The 15,878-nt window shown below is 37.8% G+C and overlaps 1 protein-coding gene and 1 pseudogene across 5 annotated transcripts in view; one reads left to right on the top strand and one right to left on the bottom strand.

Moving 5' to 3' along the window:
• Window positions 1–15,878, bottom strand: part of REC114 (REC114 meiotic recombination protein) — a 184,611-nt gene that overhangs the window by 80,129 nt on the left and 88,604 nt on the right. For all 5 annotated transcript variants that reach the window (XM_061430307.1, XM_061430305.1, XM_061430306.1 and 2 more), the window contains exon 2: window positions 4,560–4,649. In XM_061430307.1, coding sequence (XP_061286291.1) covers window positions 4,560–4,649 — 90 coding nt within the window. The remainder of the gene's footprint in view (window positions 1–4,559; window positions 4,650–15,878) is intronic.
• On the top strand, window positions 10,565–11,106 carry LOC133255292 (small ubiquitin-related modifier 1-like; annotated as a pseudogene).

Raw genomic sequence — 15,878 nt, 5'->3', positions numbered from 1 at the left:
GTATTACACTAAGTGGAAGAAGCTGGACACAAAAGGACTACATATTGTATGATTTTATTTATATGAAATTCTAGAAAAGGCAAATCTATAGTGACAGAAAGCAGATGATTGGTTTTGCTAGGTGCCAATGGTGGGCAGAGAGAATGAACTACAAAGAACGCAAGGAAACTTTTCATATTAATTGAAATGTCCTATATTACGATTGTGTGGTGGTTATACAAATACATATGTTCATCAAAACACATCAAACTGAACAGTTAAAATTAGTTAATTTTATTTTATGTAAATTATAACTTAATAAAGGTATCTTTTGAAAAAGTGTTTAAAGAAAGATTTTTACAAATATTAACCAAGTTATACACATATGTGCAACATGTACCAAATGGTAGACAACTCAACAGTGATGTCTTAGAATTTTATAAACTTGGTCTTGTCACTGCCATGCAAAAATCATTCCATGTGTGATATAAAGTTTGTAACAACAACTACTACTGGTGCAAAAGAATGGAGCAGAGACAAGAATAGGATGGGACCCTACGTCTGAGGAGGTCAAACTGCATTACTGTCACCATCCAGCAAAGATCCATGACAGTGACAAGGAGAATTAGTTTGTGCTAGACATCCATCAGTTCACCATCTGGAATATCCTACTTTCGAAGTTAAACAAGAAATCTTGTCTCTTGGCAACTGATATAAGCCCGAATAGTGGCTTACAAAGCACAACTGTCCAAGTAGTGCTACAATTTTAAAAATAACAAGGAACACAAAGATGCCTTTGCAGGTCATCTCACATTCAAAGATAAAGCTATCTTCCACTAGAGTGGAGAGATGAATTGTCACAGCATACAACTGTGGGATGCTGCCATATTATAACAGAACATGTAAGAGATTCACTAAAAATTCATATCTTTTAAATATATTTGACCTATTTATTACTGCTTGTCCCCACCAGAACGATGACACTCCATCATGACAGGGATTTTTGTTTTTGCTGTTCACTGCTGTATCCCTAGCACCTAGAACAATGCCAAGCATACAGTAATTGTTCAATAAACATTTGTTAAATGAATATATTATGTCTACATAGTCAGTAAATATCTATACAAATTTATTATGTCAATATAGATATCAATCACAGCTAAATGATGTAATAGCCTTTTCTTACATTTCTTTTCTTATACAATTTCCTTGACTGGAAATTACTATCTTGTTTCTCTACTCATTTTGTTTCTAAATATCAATTCAAATATAAACTTTCAATCTACAAATAATAAATGCTGTAGAGGATGTGGAGAAAAGGGAATACTCTTGCACTGTTGGTGAGAATGTAAAGTGGTACAGCCACTATAGAAAACAGTATAGAGATTCCTTAAAAAACTAAAAATAGTTACCATATGATCCAGCAATCACACTCCTGGGCATATATCCAGAAAAAATGAAAACTTTAATTTGAAAAGATGTATGTACACCAATAGTCATAGCAACACTATTTACAACAGCCAAGACATGGAAGCAACCTAAACGTCCGTCGACACATGAATGGATAAAGATCCGGTGTGCCCAATGGATATTACTTGGCCCATAAAAAGAATGAATTTTTGCCATTTGCAGCAACGTGAATAGACATAGAAGTTATCATACCAAGTGAAGTAAGTCAGATAGAGAAAGACAATTAAATGAATTTATTCATAGAACAGACACAGGCTAACAGACACAGAAAACAAACTTATGGTTACTAAAGGTGAAGGGGGAGAAAAGGATAAATTAGGATTAACATATACACACTAGCATATTTAAAGCAGAAAAGCAACCAGGATTTACTGTATAGCACAGGAAACTATATTCAATATCTTGTAATAACCTATAATGGGAAGATAATCTGAAAAAAATATATATAACTGAATCACTTTGTCATATACCTGACACTAACATGATACTGTAAATCAACTGTACTTCAATTTTAAAAAATGAACTTTCAAACAAGGAGATTTTTATTTTTCCTTTATATATTTCTTTATTCCATAAGTTTTCTATGATATATCTGTGTTTATGTGTATTCAGAATAAAAAACATTTTAATGTTATGCATTTTTATAAAATTAGAGCTTTTGGAAAACAAGATTTAAAATGTTAATAAATACATATCTATCAATAATTACTTTAAATTTCAATGAACTAAGTGCTCCAATAAAAGATACAGAGTGGCAGGCTGGATATAAAATAAGAGCCTACAATATGTTGCCTACTGGCTTCTGGCAATGGCGATCTACTCCAGTACTCTTGCCTGGAAACTCCCACGGATGGAGGAGCCTGGTAGGCTGCAGTCCATGGGGTCCTGAAGAGTCAGACACGACTGAGCGACTTCACTTTCACTTTTCACTTTCACGCATTGGAGAAGGAAATGGCAACCCACTCCAGTGTTCTTGCCTGGAGAATCCCAGGGACGGAGGAGCCTGGTAGGCTGCTGTCTATGGGGTCACACAGAGTCAGACACGACTGAAGTGACTTAGCAGCAGCAGCAGCAGAGACCCATTTTAGGGTGAAATAAACCCATAGATTGAAAGTGAGGAATTAGAAAAAGATATATTTCATGCAAACAGAAATGACGGGAAAGCAGGGGTAGTGATATTCATATCAGAAAAAACAGACTTTAAAACAAAGGCCATTAAAAGACTTAAATATCAGATATGACACTATAAAAGTCCTAGAAGAGAACACAGGCAAAATATTCTTTGACATAAATCGTAGCAATGTTTTCTTAGGTCAGTCTCCTAAGGCAATAAAAATAAAAACAAACAAGTGGGACCGAATCAATGCATTAAAAAATGAAAATACAACCTATGGAATGGGAGAAAATATTTTCAAATGATGTGACCAACAAGGGTTTAATCTCCAAAACATACCAACAGATAATATAACTCAACAACAACAAAAAACCAAATGACCCAATTTAAAAACAGACATTTCTCCAAAGAAGATAGACAGATAGCCAGACACCTGAAAAAGATGCTCAGCATCACTACTTATTAGAGAAAACACCAAAGCCAAACTACAATGAGGTATCACTTCACCCTGGTCAGAATGGCTATCATTAAAAAGTCAAGAAATAACAAATGCAAGAGAGAGTGTGGAGTACAGGGTATCTTCCTACACTGCTGGTGGGAATGTAAGTTGGTGCAACTACCATGGAAAACAGTATGGAGGTTCCTCAGAAAACTAAAATATAGAACTACCATATGATCCAGCAATTCTACTAATGGGTACTTGCACCCCATGTTCATTGCAGCCAAGACATAAGAGAATATTACTCAGCCATAAGAAGAGTGAAATTACGCCATCTGCAGCAACATGGAGGAATCTAGAAATTATTATACTAAGTGAAGTAAATCAAATATCATAAATCACTTATATGTTGAATCTAAAATATGATATAAACAAACTTACTTACAAACAGACTCACAGACATAGAAAACAAACTCATGATTACCAAATGGGAAAGATGAGAGGATAAATTAGGAGTTTGGGATTAGCAGATAAAACTACAATATACAAAACAGATAAAGAACAAAGATTTATTGTATAGCACAGAGAATTATTAGGTTGGTGTAAAAGTAACTGCAGTTTTGCACTGTTGAACTTTGCCGTTTGATATTGGAATACATTCTTAAGTAAATGTGGTTATGTTATACGTCATTTTAATGTGCATTTCTTGCTTTAAGTTTTTTGCTAATGATTTACTGAAGTGGAAGTGAAAGTGTCAGTCACTTGGTCATTTCTGACTCTTTGTGACTCCATAGAATGTAGCCTGCCAGGCTCCTCTGTCCAGGGAATTCTCCAGGCAAGAATGCTGGAGTGGATGGCCTTTTCCTTCTTCAATCTTCCTGATCCAGGGATTGAACCTGGGTCTCCGCATTGTAAGCAGATTCCTTACTGTCTGAGCTACCAGGCAAGAATTCTTGCCTGGAGAATTCCCTGGACAGAGGAGTCTGGCGGGCTACAGTCCATGGTGTTGCAGAGTTGGACACGACTGAGCAACTTTCACTTTCAGTTTTCAGTGACTTATTATTTGGGTTTTTTTTTTTCTATTTATTTTAGACTATAGAAATGATATAAGACAAAAAACAAATTTGAGCAAATTTTTCATTTGAGTTCAAAATGGGTTGTAAAGCAGTAGAGACAACTTGAAACATCAACAACCAACTGAGAGCAAGTCAGTTACTAAACAACAATTCCTCTGCACATGTTTTTTATCTGGAAAACTCTCCATCCATTTCTCTATAAATCTAACCTGTCTTCAACCCAATCTCCCCAATGAAGAATCCTTTATAATACTGATTAATCTTAACCCTCTGATCCATTTTGACTCCCAAGAAAACTCTAAAAATCCCTTTAATGGCAGGAAATACTATCTTTCTATTTCTATTATAGAACATTCAATAAATGCTTAATTTGTTGAACCCGACAAATTTCAATGAGACTGAAGAACCTTAAGGATACAAAATTAATGTAAAGCTTAAAAGAAATATATCCATATATGCATATTATATGCATAAAACCTACCAACAATGTCTGTCCTTGGGAAATGAAGAAATGCCCCGATATAACTATGGTGAGAACAAGATGCCCAGATTCTTCACTGGAGTCAAAAACCTTGAAAAAGAAAGAGAAAAACGTATTTAAGATGTTTCTGTTAGTTTTGATAGTTAAAACCAAACTATCTTCTTACATTCATCTTCCAAACTAAATGTTCCCTTTCCCTCATTTAATCTGTAATCATTCCCCTATAGTTTCAAGTTTCTCCTCGTACAGGAGTTAAAAACCAAACTTTTAAAAAAATATAACTAAAACCAATATTTTAAAACAACAATACTAAATCAGGAATTGAGAGATATGGAGCCTGAGTCAACCACTTTTGAGTTACATTTTAATAAATCATTATCTCTGAGCCTGAATTTCCTTTCTGTAACATGGGAATAATACCTTACAAGTTGTTGTCAGACTACAGAGTCTGTTTCTTAAGCCATATACTCCATTTTCATAACCCCTCAAAATCTGGTGTTTTTCTTGAGATGGGATTTAATTTGTAATGTCACTTGGCAAAACTCTGTTAGCCTTTGCCCTGCTTCATTTTGTATTCCAGGGCCAAATCTGCCCATTACTCCAGGTATCTCTTGACTTCCTACTTTTGCATTCCAGTCCCCAATAATGAAAAGAACATCTTTTTGGGTGTTAGTTCTAGAAGGTCGTGTAGGTCTTCATAGAACCATTCACCTTCAGCTTCTTCAGCATTACTGTTCAGGGGATAGACTTGGATTACTGAGAAACTGAATGGTTTGCCTTGGAAATGAACAGAGATCTTCTGTCGCTTTTGAGATTGCATCCAAGTACTGCATTTTGGGCTCTTTTGTTTACTATGATGGCTACTCCATTTCTTCTAAGGGATTCTTGCCCACAGTAGTAGATATAATGGTCATCTGAGTTAAATTCATCCATTCCAGTCCATTTTAGTTCACTGATTCCTAAAACGTCGATGTTCCCTCTTCCCATCTGTTTGACCACTTCCAATCTGCCTTGATTCATGGACCTAACATTCCAGGTTCCTATGCAATATTGTTCTTTATAGCATCGGACTTTATTTCCATCACCAGTCACACCCACAACTGGGTGTTGTTTTTGCTTTGGCTCCATCTCTTCATTCTTTCTGGAGTTATTTCTCCACCGATCTCCAGTAGTATATTGGGCACCTACCAACCTGGGGAGTTCATCTTTCAGTGTCCTATTTTTTTGCCTTTTCATGCTGTTCATGGGTTCTCAAGGCAAGAATACTGAAGTGGTTTGCCATTTCCTTCTCCAGGGGACCACGTTTTGTCAGAACTCTCTACCATGACCTGTCCATCTTGGGTGGCCTTACCAGGTATGGCTCATAGTTTCATTGAATTAGACAAGGCTGTGATCCATGTGGTCAGTTTGGTTAGTTTTCTATGATTGTGATTTTAATTCTGTATACCCTCTGATGGATAAGGATAAGAGGCTTATGGAAACTTCCTGATGGGAGAGACTGAAGGGGAAAATTAGACTTTTCTCTAATTCACTTTAAATTCCAAATTTAAAAATCGAGTAACATTCTGGATGCCAAAGAAGGTATGCTAAACCCTGCACTATTTCCCTCAGTGGTTGTTATTCAGCCTCTTTCCCAATATTAGGAATTCAGTTATCTGTACAATGCTCTTCCATCATAGTTTAAACAGACTACCTTGTAATTTTCATGAACACTTAAAATGGCAAGGATAGCTAGCAATCAAGCATAGCTATTGAAACTGGAGCCTGAAACAAATTCTTTGGGAGGCAATATTCTAACATGACAGTTAAACATTTTTTTTAAAGAACTATAACATACGTCCCAAAAAGTGCTCAACACTTAAATGAACAGTTCAATGACGGATGATAAAGAAAACACCATGTTGAGATGGTGGCTCAGATGGTAAAGTCTGCCTGCAATGCAGGAGATGTGGGTTTGATCCCTGGGTGGGGAAGATCCCCTGGAAAATCCCATGGAAGGAGGAGCCTTGCAGGCTACAGTCCACGGGATCACAAACAGTCGGACATGACTGAGCAACTAACACACACATACATCCAGAAATTACTCTAGTGCTATCTCCCAATCACTACCTTCTCCCTCCTCCCCCTAAGATAATATTTATCCTGACTTCTAACACCATGGTTTGGTTTTATTTATACGAATAGAATCATAGAGAATTCTTTTATGTCTAGCTTCATCCATTTTGCATGTACCTGAGTTCATTATCATTACTGTAAAATACCATTCTATGACTATATCACAATTTATTTTTCTTTATTCTATTGATGAATATTGTTTTCCAGTGTAAATCTACTGCAAATAAGGCTGTTTAGAACATTTTTATATATGTTTCTTGTTGGACAGAAACACTCATTTATGGCGATGACAATTCTTTCCAAATAATTTTATCATTTTTTTCTCCCCTGACCTTCAAACTTTTACATCTTTTTTATTTGGCTGTGCCATGTGGCATGTAGGATCTTAGCTCCCCAAGCAGTAGGAATCACAGAGTCTTAACCACTGGATCACCAGGGATATCTCCAAACTTTTACACGTAATTGGTACTTAACAGTCCATCATCTCAAAATTAACAGCCCTTAACTTGACATCCAAATCTTCCCATTCATTCAATATTCACAAATTGTCAAGCAAGTGGCATCTGTTGCCTGTCACCAGAAGTAGAAGGCCAAACACTTCTGCTCACTGTATCGTGGTACTGGAGTCACAATGGAAAACAACAGTCAAGCAGTGGAGGAAACAGTATCTGATCAAGCTCAGTACTGGAGGCTGGTTCCCCCATGGCCAGCAAATCCCTCTAGGCGGCCATGGAGGGCAGCTGGCCGGTACTCACCCGTCATGGCTGTAGCACAACGACTCCTCCTTCTCTCCCCAGGGGACAGATACAGCAGTGCAGCTAGTGCAGCTGGCCAGCTGCCATATGATGCTTAAGCAGAACTTAGAAGCACAGGCTGTGAGGACTCTATCTCTTGCTAAGTAAGTGTTCCAGGTCCAAGGCCCACTCTTTGTAGCCAAAAGGGGAGGTTGCAAGGCTGCAGGCACAAGACATCTACCATGGACCAGACTGCTGTAGGTTTCTGACTCCCACAGTTTTCCCACCTCCTACCTCAGAATATAATTCTATACTTCCATTTTGTTAGGTCAAACTGTGGAATCATTCTTGAATCCTGTACTTTTTGCATACCCACATCCAAGAACAAGTCCTTCAAAATATGCAGAATCTAACCACTTCTCACAAGTCTGGTCTGAGTTAGCATCATCTCTAGCTGGATTATTATAATAACCTCCTAACTGGCTTTCCAGTTTCTATTCTTGCTCTCCCCTTCCAACACATTTTATTCTCATTAAAGTAGCCAGAGTGGTCCTTTTTCTGGCAAGGAATACAGACTTTATTCAGCAGGCCAGGGATCCAAGAAGATGGCGGACTAATGTCCTAAAGTACCATCTTCCAGAGTGATCCTTTTAAAACCTAAGTCAGGTCATGTCATTTCTAGCTCAAAAGCCAATAGCAGCTTTCCATTTCTTTCAGAGACTCAGGCAAGGTGCTCCACAATCTAGCCCTCCATTACCTCACTGCTCTCATGTCACTTTGGCCATGCTGCTCTGGCTGCACTGGCCTCTTTGCTGCTTCTTGAACCTGCTAGACATATTAATGATTATAAAGCTCAGGGATTTTACAATTACTGTTCTATCTGAAATTGTCTCATCCTAGATCCACATGACTCATTCTTTGATCTTTTTCAGGCCTTTGCTTAAATATCATATTTCCAAGTAACATCTTTCCTGACCATCCTACCAAAAACTGCCAACAACTCCCAGACCCATTATCCAAATCAGGTATTGCTGCTGCTGCTGCTAAGTCATGTCAGTCATGTCTGACTCTGTATGACCCCATAGATGGCAGCCCACCAGGCTCCCCCGTCCCTGGGATTCTCCAGGCAAGAACACTGGAGTGGGTTGCCATTTCCTTCTCCAATGCATGAAAGTGAAAAGTGAAAGTGAAGTCACTCAGTCCTGTCCAACTCTTAGCAACTCCATGGACTGCAGCCCACCAGGCTCCTCAGTCCATGGGATTTTCCAGGCAAGAGTACTGGAGTGGGGTGCCATTGCCTTCTCCAAAATCGGGTATTAGGTTGGTGCAAAAGTAATTGCAGTTTTGCACAGTTGAACTTTACCATTTGATACTGCAATACATTCGTAAATGTGATTATATTATACATCATTTTAATGCACATTTATCACTATGTTTTTTGCTAAAGACTTATTACTTACTGTTCATTTTATATTTGTTTTAAAACTAAGGAAATGATGTTAGACAAAAAGTAAATTCAAGCGATTTTCTTATTTGCGCTCAAAATTGGTCATAAAGCAGTGGGGACAACTTACAACATCAACAAAGCATTTGGCCCAGGAACTGCTACAGAATGTACAGTGCAGTGGTGGTTCAAGAAGTTTTGCAAAGATGAGAGCCTTGAAGATCAGGAGTGCAGGGACCGGCCATCAGAAGTTGACAGTGACCAATTGAGAGAATCATAGAAGCTGATCCTCTTACAACTACACAAGAAGTTGCTGAAGAACTCAACGTCAACCATTCTCCAGTCATTAGACATTTGAAGCAAATTGGAAAGGTGAAAAAGCTTGGTAAGTGGGTGCCTCGTGAGTGCACTGAAAATCAAAATAATCATCATTTTGAAGTGTCATCTTCTCATTCTACACAATAACAATGACCCATTTCTCAATTGGATTGTAATGTGCGATGAAAAGTAGATTTTATATGACAACCGGTGATGACCAGCTCAGTGGCTGGACTAAGTAGAAGTTCCAAAGTATTTCCCAAAGCCAAACTTGAACCACAAAAGACTGGGGTCACTGTTTGGTGGTCTGCTGCCAGTCTGATCTACTACAGACTGAATTCTGAATCCTGGCGAAACCATAATATCTGAGAGGTATGCTCAGCAAATTGATGAGATACACCGAAAACTGCAATGCCTGCAGCTGGCACTGGTCAACAGAACAAGTCCAATTCTTCTCCACGACTATGCCCAATCACACCAATTCTTAGCAATTCTGTTTTTTTTTTTTTTTGTATTTACTTATTTATGTCTACATATCTTCTTTAAAAGTAGATGGATATAAGGGATTAAAAACAATATTTAACGAATCCAAAATAATAAGAATATAAAAGGAAGAACAACTGGGACAAAAACAAAGAAAATACCAAGACTACTTATACCTAACCCTCTCAATGACCACATTAAATGTAAATGGTTTAGACATTTCAATAAAAGACAATCTGACAACAGGATGAGAAGACAAGGCACAACTATATATGAATATAAACATATAAGAAACAAAATGGTGAGAAAAATACACACTGCTAACACTGTGGTGTTGGGGAAGGCTCTTGAGAGTCCCTTGGACTGCAAGGAGATCCAACCAGTCCATCCTAAAGGAGATCAGTCCTGGGTGTTCACTGGAAGGACTGATGTTGAAGCTGAAACTCCAATACTTTGGCCACCTGATGCAAAGAGCTCACTCATTTGAAAAGACCCTGATGCTGGGAAAGATTGAGGGCAGGAGGAGAAAGGGACGACAGAGGATGAGATGGTTGGATGGCATCACCAACTCAATGGACATGAGTTTGGGTAGGCTCCAGGAGTTGGTGATGGACAGGGAGGCCTGGCGTGCTGCAGTTCATGGGGTTGCAAAGAGTCAGACACGACTGAGCTACTGAACTGAACTGAATACTAGTCAAAAGAAAGCAGGAATAGCTATATTAATTTCAGGCAAGATCATCAAAAGGTATAAAAAAGATCATCTCATAATGATAATGAGTCAATTAATCAAGAGACATAATTATCCTAAACATTTACATCACCAATAAGAACTTAAAAATACATGAAGCAGGCAAGGTTCTGCCTACACAGGCCATTGCTGTGCAGAGACAGCAAGGGATGCCACCATCATCATGTCTGACCAGAAGGCAAAATCTTCAATTGAGGACTTGGGGGATAAGAAGAGAGGAGAACATATTAAACTCAAAGTTACTGGACAGGATAGGAGTGAGATTCACTTCAAAGTGAAAAATGATGACATATCTCAAGAAACTCAAAGAAGCAACTGTCAAAGACAGGGAATTCACATAATTCAACCAGGTTTCTCTTTGAAGGCCAGAGCACTGGTGATAATCATACTCCAAAAGACCTGGGATTGAAGGGAGAAGATGTGATTTAAGTTTATCAGGAACAAACAGGGGGTCATTCAATGGTTTAGATATTCTTTTTATTTTTTTCCCCTTAATCCTTTTTTATTTTTTAAAATAGTGCTTCTATAATGTGGTGTTTAAACCAGAATTGAAAACTGGCACCCCTTCTCTGTAAGATATCTAGTAATTTGAATTCTAGTGCCTATTATTTGTTATTGCTTGTTTTCATTGTGTTGATCTGGTGATCAAACCTCATGCATGCATGCTCAGTCATGTCTAACTACTCTGCAACTCCATGGACCGTAGCCCCCCAGGCTCCTCTGTCCGTGGAATTTTCCAGGCAAGAATACTGGAATGGCTTGCCATTTCCCACTTCAGGGGATATTCCTGACCCAAGGACAGAACCAATGTCTCCTGCACTGGCAGGCGGATTCTTTACCACTGCACCACCGGGGAAGCCCGATCAAAGCTCAGCCCCCCTCACACTGCACTCTCCCTTTTAAAAACCGTATGTGTGCACAGAGGCCACCTTTCCCAGAACTGTGGATTTGCAGGCTTGTGATAAATAAGATCAACTATTGCAAGTGTTATATAATGACTTTCCAATCAGTCCTGCAGCATGTGACTGCTTCACTCCCAGTCTAAGACTTTCAGTGGGAGATGGAAGTCTTTCAGAGAACTGAACTGTGGAAAAATTACCTTTCCTTAACTTGAAGCTACCTTTAACATCTGAGAAAGAAAGAAAGTGAAGTCGCTCAGTCGTGTCCGACTCTTTGTGACCCCATGGACTGTAGCCTACCAGACTTCTCCGTCCATGGAATTTTCCAGGCAAAAATGTGGGTTACCATTTCCTTCTCCAAGGTAACATCTGAGGGTCTGGACCCAAAGAAGTGGAATACCAGGTTGGCATCAAGATGACAGAGGTGGTGAGAATAACGACTAACTCCAAAGATGGCTTCACTGAAAGAAAGCATCTTAAGATGAAAGAAAAATCTTGTCAAAAGATCCCAGAAAAGTTCTAATTTTCATTAGCAGTTAAAGTTATTCATGCAGAAATATATACAACAGAACACTTTATTTATACTTTTTGGCCTGGGATACATAGGTTTTAAATGGACATCATCTGTACCAGCTTCATTAAAATAAAACAAAATATTTGTAAAAAACCATAAAAATACATGAAACAATAACTGATAGAACTGTAAGGAAAAGTAAACAAATCCACAATTACAGTCAGATTTCAACACCCACTCTCAATAACTGACAAGTACACAGAAAATTAGCAAGCATATTGTCGACTTGAACAATACTACCAACCAACATGACCTGACTGACATTTACACAACACTCCACTCAATACCAATAGGCTTGGCCTGGTAGCTCGGCTGATAAAGAATCTGCCTGCAATGCCAGAGACCCTGGTTCAATTCTTGGGTCGGGAAGATCCCGTGGAGAAGGGATAGGCTACCCACTCCAGTATTCTTGTACTTCTTTGGTGGCTCAAATAGTAAAGAATCCGCCTGCAATGTGGGAGACCTGGGTTTGATTCCTGGGTTGGGACGATCCCCCTGAGGAGGGCATGGCAACCCACTCCAATATTCTTACCTGGAGAATCTCCATGGGCAGAGGAGCCTGGCGGGCTACAGTCCATGGGGTTACAAAGAGTCAGACATGACAGTGACTAAGCACAGCAGCGCACCACTCAATATCAGCAAAATATATTTTCTTCTCAAGTGAACACAGAGCATTTATAACATAGACCAAACTCTGGGCCATAAGACAAGTCTTAGTAAATTTTAAAGTATGTTCTCTGAGCAAAAATTAAGTTAGAAATCAGAAACAGAAAGATCTCTGAAAAGGTTCCCAAATATTTTGGAACTAGACAATGTACTTCTAAATACTATAAAGTTGGACTATAAGCTGAGCGCCGAACAATTGATGCTTTTGAACTGTGGTGTTGGTGAAGACTCTTGAGAATCTCTTGGACTGCAAGGAGATCCAACCAGTCCATCCTAAAGGAAATCAGTTCTGTATATTCACTGGAAGCACTGATGCTGAAGCTGAAACTCCAATACTTTGCCTACCTGATGTGAAGAACTGACTCATTGGAAAAGACCCTGATACTGGGATTGAAGGCAGGAGGAGAAGGGGACAACAGAGGATGAGATGGTTGGATGGCATCACTGACTTGATGGACATGAGTTTGAGCAAGCTCCGAGAGTTGGTGATGGACAGGGAAGCCTGGTGTGCTGCAGTCCATGGGGTCCCAAAGAGTGGGACACGACTGAGTGACTGAACTGAACTTCTAAACAACCCATGGGTAAATAAGAAATTAAGAGAGAAATTAGGAAGTATTCTGAACTGAATGTAATTCACCATGTTAATAAACTAAAAAAGAAAAATCATAGGATGACTGCTCAATAAATGAAGGAATGTACAAAAGACATTTGACAATATTCAATATCCATTAGTGAGTTAAAAAAAAAAAAATCAGCAAACCAGGAATAGAAGGAACTTCCTCAAGTTGATGAAGGGCATTTATGAAAAAACTACAGTTACCATCATGCTTAACAGTGAAGGACTAAAAGCTTTCTCTCTAAGATAAGGGACAAGAATATCACCACTTCTATTTGACACTCTACTGGAAGTTCTAACCACTGAAATTAGGCAAGAAAAAGAAATAAAAAGCACTCAGACTAGAAAGAAAGATGAAAACTGTCTTAACTATCTTAATTCACGGATAACAAGATCATTTATATAGAAAATCCAATTCCCTAGAACTAACAAATGAATTTTAGAACAACTGCAGGATACAAGATCAATAAATGAAAACTAAATATATACAAACTAGTAAAGAACAACTGGAATCTGGGATTTTAAAACATCAAAATTTATAACAGCATGAAAAATATGAACTAGTTAGGTATTAATATAAATATTACAAAAGGAGTAAAAGATCTATAAGCTGAAAACTGACAGAAATTTAATATACAGTAAATATATGGAGAGAGACACTTTGTTTACAGGTAGGAAATTTTAATATTGTTAAATGCTGTCAAATGATGACATAGGCAGAATAATAATCCCCACCAAAGCTTCCTGACATTATCTCTGGAATCTGTAAATATCTTATCTTACATGGCAAAGGGGACTTTGCAGATGTGATTAAGTTAAGGATCTAGAGACAAGAAAGTATTCTGGATTTTCCAGATGGGCCCAATGGAATCCTAACGGTCCCTATAAGGGAAAGAAGGAGGCAGAAGAGTCAAGAGTCAGAGAAGGAAACCTGTCTGCTGGCTTTGAAGATGGAAGGATAGTAGAAGTCAAGGAACTCAGGTGGCCTCTAGAAGCTGGAACAGGGAAGAAATAGTCTCCCCTAAAGCCTCCAGAAGAAATGTGGCCCTGCTGACACCCTAATTTTAACCTTTTAAGACCTGTTTTAGACTTCTGACCTCCAGAACTATAAGCAAAGCATTAGCAAACTAAGTTTGGGTTGTTTTTTTTTTTTTAAGTCACTAAGTCTGTGGCAATTTGTTACAGCAATAATAAAATTTTAAATTCTTTTGAAGAAATTAACAAGCTGATTCTAGAATTCATGTGGAAACCCAAGGATCCAAAGAAGAGGCCATAAACCAAATGTTTAGGTCAGTCAGCTAACATTAACAACGAACCCACTATGTATTGCTCTCTCTTATAAGTGTTTGGGAAAGAAAAAAAAACATAGAAAGGAATGTCCTTGACCGCTTCATTGATTCATTTGCTCATTCAACAAATATTTACTGGGCACCTAACGGATGCTCAGAAGCAATTTTTTAGATGGGCTACATCACTGAACAAAACATTAGCTGCCCTCATGGATCTAATGCAGGATGAGATGCAAGACAAGGTACAGACAACAGTAAACAATAAATCAGTGGCATACCAAGAGCGGGATGGTGAGAGCAGTCACCCTGGTGCAGGCAATAAGGGAATGCTTTGTTGAGAATTTATAAACAATAGCTGAACTCACTAAAAAGCAGCTGCTCTTTATTACCACCCAGTGCTAGCAATTCTAATCAATGTCACTGATGAAATACCCTTCCCCGAAAAAAATCTTTTGTTGATCTAAGTTCTAAACAACTGCTGAGTTTAAATAATATATACTGCTGAGTTTAACCCTAAGATTCAAGTTTTCAGATTTTTATTATTTATTCTTTAATAAACTTTGTTTCCTACATAGACATTCACCTGGAAAACTCCCAATTATAAAGTTGGCACACATATATGCAGACTTAACCACATATATCTGCTTCAAGAGACTCTCACAAGGCTTTGATATACTTCAAGCTTGCTGCAAAGTTCTTGTCTCAAACGCTTTCTTAGGATGCACTTCATTTCAACCCTGTGGTACAACATTCTTCTACATTTAAATCATAGATTCAAACTAAACAATGACAGCACAGGGATTATAAAGACTAGGAAACAGAACTTGAGTTACTAGAAAGCTGTCATTTCATCTCTGGCATTTATATTTGTGTTTAAAATTTTAAAACAACCGAAGTGCAAGCAACAAGATGGAATGTTTTTGTTTGGCAACTGCAAATTTTAGTTCACACTCAAAATATTTTACTAAATTTGAATAATACTTTTAATATTAAAATACTATTCTTTTAAAACTGTTAAATGTTTCCAAACTAAATAACAAAAAGAGAATAAAACATATCAGCAATTTTATCATTAGTTGCCTAAATTGTACCTGTGGAGATTTTCAGTTTTACTTTTTAAAATCACTTCTCAAAGAAATTAATTACATAAAATATCAGCCTCTAACCAAAGAAGCAAAGTTCAAACATTTAGCTGTTCAATAGATATAAAAACAAATGGCTAAGCATTTGTGCTTTTTTTTCCTGCCTTGTGCTATAGTGTGCATTTCCTTTTCCTTAGTTATCTTACTGCCATGCTTACAATAATGAATCTCAATCAAAGAATTTTTGCTGTTTGCATAATAATAAATTTTATTTATGAAATTTTTGTGAAAATAATTTCATCATTTAGGAAAGTGTTAAAAATTATCCACTTTGGGCTTCAGATGTTCTAG

Source organism: Bos javanicus, chromosome 10 (genome assembly GCF_032452875.1).
Source record: "Bos javanicus breed banteng chromosome 10, ARS-OSU_banteng_1.0, whole genome shotgun sequence".
NCBI classification, from domain to species: Eukaryota; Metazoa; Chordata; class Mammalia; order Artiodactyla; family Bovidae; genus Bos; species Bos javanicus.
The sequence above is the reverse complement of the archived record's forward strand: the minus strand, read 5'-3'. Positions and strand labels throughout refer to the sequence as shown.